Source organism: Amphiprion ocellaris, chromosome 7, assembly GCF_022539595.1.
Source record: "Amphiprion ocellaris isolate individual 3 ecotype Okinawa chromosome 7, ASM2253959v1, whole genome shotgun sequence".
NCBI classification, from domain to species: domain Eukaryota; kingdom Metazoa; phylum Chordata; class Actinopteri; family Pomacentridae; genus Amphiprion; species Amphiprion ocellaris.
Window position 1 is genome coordinate 13,615,584 of NC_072772.1, and position 8,610 is coordinate 13,624,193.

At 39.0% G+C, this 8,610-nt stretch overlaps 1 protein-coding gene across 1 annotated transcript; it reads left to right on the top strand.

Moving 5' to 3' along the window:
- The first annotated feature begins 6 nt into the window (after positions 1 to 6).
- Positions 7 to 2,707, top strand: LOC129349319 (zinc finger protein 609-like). The gene is made up of 3 exons (XM_055012284.1): positions 7 to 401; positions 517 to 886; positions 2,247 to 2,707. The coding sequence occupies exons 1-3, from the start codon at positions 45 to 47 to the stop codon at positions 2,690 to 2,692; spliced, it is 1,173 nt and encodes a 390-aa protein (XP_054868259.1). The 5' UTR covers positions 7 to 44; the 3' UTR covers positions 2,693 to 2,707.
- Positions 2,708 to 8,610: the final 5,903 nt, after the last annotated feature.

Consider the following 8,610-nt stretch of genomic DNA (forward strand, 5'->3'; position numbering starts at 1 on the left):
CCAACCCAGCCTACCGGCAACAGTACGAGGAGCGGCAGCGACAGATGGCTGAACAGCATCGTGCTGCTGAGAAGAAGTCAGACGTAGCCATGAAAGAGCGAGAAGCCTCCATGAAGGAGGAGTGGAAGCAGAAGAGCCCAATGCCACCAAGCCTCTCCAAAGCCCCGAGTCAGTCAGACCTTGGAAAGACCTCGCAACCTCCAAGCAAATCCAGGGACTCACCCTCCGAGCCCTGTTCCAAGTCCATGGGAAGCATAAAGGTGGAGGACCCAAAGTCCCAGCAAGCGGAGGGGCTAAAGATGAAGCTGACTGAAGGGGGCCACCATGGAAAGGAGGACTCCAAGCAAGCACTGGAGTCCAGAAGCCAGGCAGGGATGGAGCAAGCCATGTGGTACAGACAGGTAAATACCCATCTACTCTCTCAGTGCTTATGAATCTGTTAATGAGAATGTTTTTTAGTTATTTCAGTATTTAAATGCTGGTTTCTGCTGACTGAGCCGTCTTTCTCACCCTCAGCAGTACCCCGAGAGCCAGAAGCCCCAAGCAGAAGATGAACACCAGCAACAACAACCTCGATGGAAAGATGAAAGGGACAGAGAGCGGGAACGCGACCGTAAATTAAAGGAAGACAGGCCTCGGCCCAAGGACAGTCAAAGTGGGCCCAAGGAGGACAGCAAAGAGGGCAGTGATCCCAGAATCACTTCTGAAGACCATCGGGCTCTGAGCAAAGACTCTCGTTCTAATCCTCACATGCAGTTCTCATCACCACTAGCACAGCACCAAGGCTACATGCCCTACATGCATGGTTACCCCTATGGACAAGGCTATGACCCCAACCACCCTGGATACAGGGGCATGCCTTCAGTCATGATGCAGAATTACCCAGGTATGACATTACATTTACTCCAAATATAAGTAAATATATTTTGCAGTGTAAAAAATGTTGAACTGATGACAAGGTAAAATCATCCAGTGTCTGGCTGGTGAGTTTCATCATTAGTCCAAATCACCAGTGGCTTTTTTTGGGCGAACACTTTACATGATCATTATTGAAGAACGGTGCATAAACTGCTGACGTAAACTACGTTTTAAGTTGTGAACAGCTGAAAGGTAACAGTTCACATGACTTACTTTTTGCTTGTAAAGACATTGGCTCTAAAGAATCAGTGCAGCTTTAGTTGTATAGTCTTAACAGATATAGTTTCCTGCACATTTTGTTTTTTTCTAGAGAATGTAATTTTCAAAAGCTCCACAAAGCAACTGTATTCCTTTGGTGTTTTGAGGGCAGCATGGAAGTAATTTATAAGGAAGTTAGATAGTTCAAGCCAATCAAGGATTGATTTTGTTGGAACCAAAGTCCCTAACAAAGGTTTAGAGTTGGATTATAAGTGGAAAATCGTATTTTCTGGGGAAATTTCATGCGTCCTTCCATTCTTTATTTTCACACACCAGTAATAGTGAAGATCTTTGAATGCTTGTACAAAGAGAAGTAGGAGTGGTTGAATTTGTGTTAATCTTCAAATATCTGGTCATTCTGGTAAACATGACCCTAAGAATTTAGTCTACATTGATAATGAGTGAGTTCTCGGTAAATGTTAGCGTTTTTATATGGCTGCTACTGATGTAGCAAGACCCTGATGTTAACTCCAATTGCGACAAAACAACAAAAAACAGGAATTACTGGACATAAACCTGGTTCTGTGAGTGCACAGGAAATAAAAGAATGGAAACTTGATGTGCTAGCTTATAAGACAGATCTTAAATTGTTAGTGGCGATGTCTGAAAGGGGAACAGATCGCTACTTAATGTGGTCATCTCTAAATTTAACTAATCAGCAGTAAGCTGTTTTTCAGGACCACTTTTTCCCCTGAAAACGACTCCGAAAGTATAGTTCTACACGGCCGGTTCTTAAAGTTGGAACACCATAAAGGTTGAGCCCACCCTGAAACAGCCTATTGATAACATACATAACATAGCCAAGTTAGTGTATCCAAACAGCTTTTCTTTATGGTGAACCACAGTGCAATATTTACAGTCTGTGTGTTTACAATTTAAGATTAAAATGATCCCATGTGGAGAAATTCTAGTGGTACTACTGTTTAGTTCTTGGATAAAGGAGTCCAAGTGGACTGATTTCTGATCTAAAATCAATCATGTTCACCTCAAGAATGACTAATGTTTGCATTAATGGATAATAATCTCGTTTGTATTCCATGTAAATCGAAATGTTTCCTCATCGCTCTTAGGTTCCTATCTGCCCGGAGGTTACCCCTTCTCTCCATACGGGAGTAAAATAGCCGGAGGGGAGGAAGTCAGCGACAAATCTTGCGCTAGCCCCACCGTCACCAAAACAGCAACGGACTCCAAAGCCCTCGATATCCTGCATCAGCACGCCAGCCAGTACAAGAGCAAATCCCCGACTGTAGGCGACAAGCTGCCCCACGACAGGGAGAGGGAGCAGGACCGAGGGGCTGCCGGAGACCGAGACCGGGAACGGGAGCGCGAACGGGAACGGGAGCGAGACGTGGACCGACCGCGATCCTCGCCGTCCCAGCGCATCATGCCCTCCCACCACCACCTGGGATACCCCCTGCTCTCAGGGCAATACGACCTGTCCTACGCCACAGGTCAGTCAGTAACCCGCTCTAGAACCACAGTAGATTGTAGAACAGAAAGTCTGTCGCCCAGATAGCGACCCAGAAACGGGCTATAGTCCCCGACACAGCGGCCTGGCTTCCATTCCAGCTCACGGCCTTTTGCTGCAGGTCTTCCCCCGTTCTTCTTCCTTCTAAAAAGGTCTAAAAACTCTAATGGTTGCTACCGGGTCATTCCACCTCAATTCAACAAATTTTTAAGAACGTTCTTGCCTGACCATCTCACATTAGTCAGATTGTTTTCTGTGCATACATATCATGATTAATAAAGTATCTATCTATCTATCTATCTATCTATCTATCTATCTATCTATCTATCTATCTATCTATCTATCTATCTATCTATCTATCTATCTATCTATCTATCTATCTATCTATCTATCTATCTATCTATCTGTCTATCTATCTATCTATCTGTCTATCTATCTGTCTATCTATAGTTCATCCATCCATCCATAGTAAAACATGTAAAGTTGTAAGGCCAGGTGTGTAAACATCAATGTTTGAAATTCCATAACTTGAGAAATGATGTAGCTACAGTCCTGAAATTTTGTAGTTTCATTGATGTGTTCATATGGGTCAGTATATAACTGCAGGACTTTTAGTATCATAGTTGACATTTTTGCTGTTTTCAGGCCTAAAATCAACATGACCGCCTATAACCAAACACCACGACATTGTAGAGAAAGAGTCTTCTAAATATTATATATACTGAATGTAAAGTTATTTCTAAAGCTATTGCAGTAAACCTGTTGACTACTTTATATTGAATAAGTCAAACCTTGGAAGCCAAAGCTCATTTTATTATTGTTTAGCTCATTAGAAGGTGGTTGGTATTAAATTCAGACGGTTATTTAGTTGACATTTAGTTGATATCCAGTCATTTTTTATTAATAAATGATTGTTTCCATAATGAATAATGATGGAATTTGTAAAGACATGATCATAATGAACATAAAAACAGTTTTTTTTTTTTACTTTTAATAAAAATGCATGCAGATATATCCCATGGACTTCAGAAGTCCCTCAGATTGACCCAGAAGGTCTTTAGTGTTGCTTCCCTGCCATGATAGAATAATGCTAACTAGTCATAGGAAGGGGCAGATTTGGTCACGAAATATCCACGTTTTAAGTCAACTCTATCAATATTTGCCATGATTTAAAAAATATCTGTCCAACTGAAGCTGATCAGATGTGGGGCGTTGGTTGAATTGATGCTTTAACCCTCCTGTTGTCCTCATTTACAGGCACCAAAAAATATTGTTTCCTTGTCTGAAAAAAATTCAAAAATCAGCAAAAAAATTCCCCAAATTTATGAAAATTTGCAAAACCTTCAGGAAGAAAATTCCAAGAATTCCTTAAAAGTTTCCCTTTAAGATTTTATTTTTTAAAAAATCCCCCAAATTTGACAAGAAAATTCTTGTAAATATTTTCAAAAGATGAGTAAAAATCTTCCAAAAAAATCCTAAAAATATCTGAAGTGATTCCATACATATCAGTAAAACTTCTGATATTTTCTTGAAGAACCTTCACATAAAAATCTTTTTGTGAATGTTGTTAAGAAACATTTTTAAAATTTCTTTTTTTCCACCAAAAAATGTTCCCAAAAATGTTGAAAATGTGTACATCAGAAGTTTTACTGTGAAAAAAATTTTTTTCCCACATTTTCAAACTTTAAAACGGGTCAATATGACCCGCAGGACGACACGAGGGTTAAATCTAAATTAACTGAACAAGGAAACAGAGCAGAGTGTGGTATATTCCCTCTTTGCTGCTGCTGCCAGCTACAACCAGCAGCTCCTCCCTTCACCAGCAGCTAGGGTTGCCACTTTTCAGAAATAAAAATAAAGGATGCCCATCACGGCTCCTCTGGGCCACAGTTCAGTAAAGTTGGAAAGATATTCACAGATTCAGATTTCCAGCATCAATAACTCGTTAGATATAGGTTATCAAAACATAACAATAACATAACAAAACATTGGTGTCAACAGGAGCCAGTTGAAGGCTGCAGTGATTTTAGTGACACTACAATGTATAAGAGTGAAGTTATTGAATATTTGTGTCTCTCTTTACTGTTGCAGCGGTTTTGCAAATTGCAGACGGACCCTGTTCACTCCATAGACACCAATGTTATTCCTGTAGCTTGAAAGAAAGCTACTTTTGATAAAACTGGGCTTGTAGCACATTGTCTGCCTTGCAACAATGGGAAAGAGGCACCGTTTATGTTTTGACAACCTATATCTAATGAGTTATTGATGCTGGAAGTCCCAATCTGTGAATATCTTTCCAACTTTACTGAACTTGGGGCCACTACCACCTAAGGAGTGATATATTTAATTTTGAAAAAAGCATTTAGCCATACTTAAAGCTTTAAGTGCTTTATTAACACGGAACTAAAAATTTTGTATTGTTTTATTATCACAGGTTCTGTCTGAAAAGAGGTGGCATCATTTTAAACAGTGAAACCAAACTAATAAAATGTCATGACCAACCAGTGTGCAATAGAATTAGAATTAGAATGGCTTTATTGTCATCATACATGGCATGACGAAAATATAAATAGCTTCCACTGAACAGTGCACAACAACAAGCAATAAGTAATAAAATATCAACATTAAATAATAAAATCAAATGTACATATATAAAAAACAATGTTAAAAATGCCAACATGTGCAAAGGAGGCCAGATATTTACAATATGGGTAGATGAAATGGAATAAGAACCAATACTGGATTCTGCAAAAACATAAACAACTGAATGGAGAATACTGGACAAAGAAATTCCCTACAGACATTATTTTAAATCTAAATCTAAATCTTATCTTAACACAGTTAATGTATTAACTTATTTATGTGTGTATGCATGTATTTATTGATTTATTTAGTACTGTTAACATATCAGAGTTCTGAGTGAATTTTTCTTAAGATAGGCAAAGGCCATTTATTGATTACATATAGGCTGTTAAATGTTTATTAAAAACTAAAAAGCATTTTAAAAAAACAACGTAGGCATTTATTGAGTCACTAAATACTGTAGAGTACAGACCACATCAGCATGATTATAAGCATCCTCTGGTAAATTAACAACCAGATACTGATGTCTCTCACCATATGGACTTCAGGAGATGATTAGATGATGATAAACTGTGACCTACTGGTTGGGTTCTCTCTGTTCTCATGGTTCTTACATGTTGATGCTGCCTTACTTCAGCCAGTCCATGAGCAACAGAAAACACAGTTTGTACCTACTGCCAGGGGTTCCACTCTTCCCACTCCAGTCTGTACATATGCAAACGTTTTTGCTTCTTTGGACATGGTGGAGTTTCGCTTGCAGACATTTTTAAATGCGTGGGAGCAGCAGCGTCTGTAACCAGGCAACCAGAGACAGGACCAGGTAGGACCATGTAGGACCGGGTAGGACCGGGTAGGACTGGGCACGCAGAGAAGGTCTATCCGCTGGACCTCGTATCGGGTCCTCGCTACATAGATATGAATAAGGAATGAATAGGTCCTATGAAGATGAAATTGGCTGCCCTTAATATTTGCTGTTTTATTTTGTTCATTACAGTTTGGATGAGTGTGTGACAGATTTGTCTGGGACGTTTATGAAAATACGGAAAAATTTGCGTCCCGTAGTGATTCAATACGGGACGCAACAATTAATTGTCAAATAAAGGGTGGCAACCCTAGGTGTCGGCCTCCTGCATTCAGCTGCTCTGGGTTTGTCCATGTGTCTCAGCAGGCTTGTGTTGGTTTCACACGGTCAGTCTGCTGCTGGTAGGGTTGCCACCCATCCCTTAAAATACGAAATCGTCCTTTATTTCACAATTTCATAGTAGAACCATCATTGTAAAAACGTCATAGTATGGTGTGTTGCTCAAAAAACATTAGGACCCGGCTGTCAGGGGACAAACATGTAAGAAACATGAGAACAGAGAGAACCCAACCAGTAGGTCACAGTTTATCATCCCCCAGTCATCTCCTGAAGTCCATATGGTGAGAGACATCAGTATCTGGTTGTTAATTTACCAGAGGATGCTTATAATCATGCTGATGTGGTCTGTACTCTACAGTATTTTAGTGACTCAATAAATGCCTAAGTTGTTTTTTTTAAATGCTTTTTAGTTTTTAATAAACATTTAAGAGCCTATATGTAATCAATAAATGGCCTTTGCTTATCTTAAGAAAAATTCACTCAGAACTCTGATATGTTAACAGTACTAAATAAATCAATAAATACATGCATACACACAAAAATAAGTTAATACATTAACTGTGTTAAGATAAGATTTAGATTTTTAAAAAGTTGTTTATGTTTTTGCAGAATCCAGTATTGCTCAGTGGTTGGTAATTACATTTTGTTAGTTTGATTTCACTGTTTAAAATGATGCCACCTCTTTTCAGACAGAATCTGTGATAATAAAACAATACAAAATTTTTAGTTCCGTGTTAATAAAGCACTTAAAGTTTTAAGTATGGCTAAATGCTTTTTTCAAAATTAAATATATCACTCCTTGGTGGTAGTGGCCCCAAGTTCAGTAAAGTTGGAAAGATATTCACAGATTCGGACTTCCAGCATCAATAACTCATTAGATATAGGTTGTCAAAACATAAACGGTGCCTCTTTCCCATTGTTGCAAGGCAGACAATGTGCTACAAGCCCAGTTTTATCAAAAGTAGCTGTCTTTCAAGCTACAGGAATAACATTGGTGTCTATGGAGTGAACAGGGTCCGTCTGCAATTTGCAAAACTGCTGCAACAGTAAAGAGAGACAAATATTCAATAACTTCACTCTTATACATTGTAGTGTCACTAAAATCAGCCTTACAACCCGAATATTTTTATGCACGTAGATTTTGGTGTTACAGCAAAGTATAATTGGTATTATTTACAAGAAGCCTTTATGTGCTATGGTGGAGATATTTGTTAGATCTGTGAGATGAGGACACCATAGCGTGACGTGTGATGTCAGTGAGTGGAGGCAGGTTAGGAATAGACCATTGTCCTCCCAGCTGGGTTCATAATGAGGTGCCTGAAGAGTTGGCAGGAGACAGGGGGGCAATTTAGAGAGCGTGAAAAGGAAGGACTTTCCCCCTGAGTTCACTCCCAACACTCCCAATCAGTCACACACACTTCTGTGGTCTCACAAGAACTCTCTCTCATTGTTTCCTTGACATTGTGCTCGCTATGTTTATCTCTCTTTCAGACCCATTATTTTTCTTCCCAGTTTTGACCTCCGTTTCCGTTCTCTCTGTCTCAGATCATTCTATTGATCTCGCAGCTCGTCCGTCCTTGTCCTCACTGAAGGACTGGAAGAGCACAGGATGTGTCTGACAAGAAAATTGTTTCCCATGAGCTTCCTTTGTCAGACCAAGCAAACTGACGTGTTCCCAGCAACTAACAGGGCACTGTAACACCCCACCTCATTTTTTCATAGATTAAGGTCTGTGGACTTCTGTCGATGTCTTGCAGTTTGTACACATCCGTCAAAAAGTGACATTACACGGTTGGTGCAGAACATTCGTTTGACAGTGATGACCAAGGAAATTGATAGGTAGTACACTGTAAGTTTAAAAAAAATAAATAAATCCTGCAAAAAAACAAATTTCTAAACTAATGCTTTCTTTCAAAAACTGTTTTTTTTAAAAATTTAGGTGAAAATAGTTGAAAATATCTGTAAAATCACTTTTTTTTTAACTTAATTAAGATTCAGTAAAACAGTGTAATTTTTTCACGGCCTCCTTTACATTATTTCATCATATGGCACGTTTTTACAACATGTTGAAAAATCACATTTTTTTTCGACATAGTATCACATGGCGTTTTTTTGTGTCAAAATTCATGATGTTTTTTTTTTTCAAAGAAAACCTTTCTGGAGTGTTTTTCACGCCCTCCTTTACATTATTTCATCATTTGGCATGTTTTCACAACATGTTGAAAAATGACATTTTTCGACA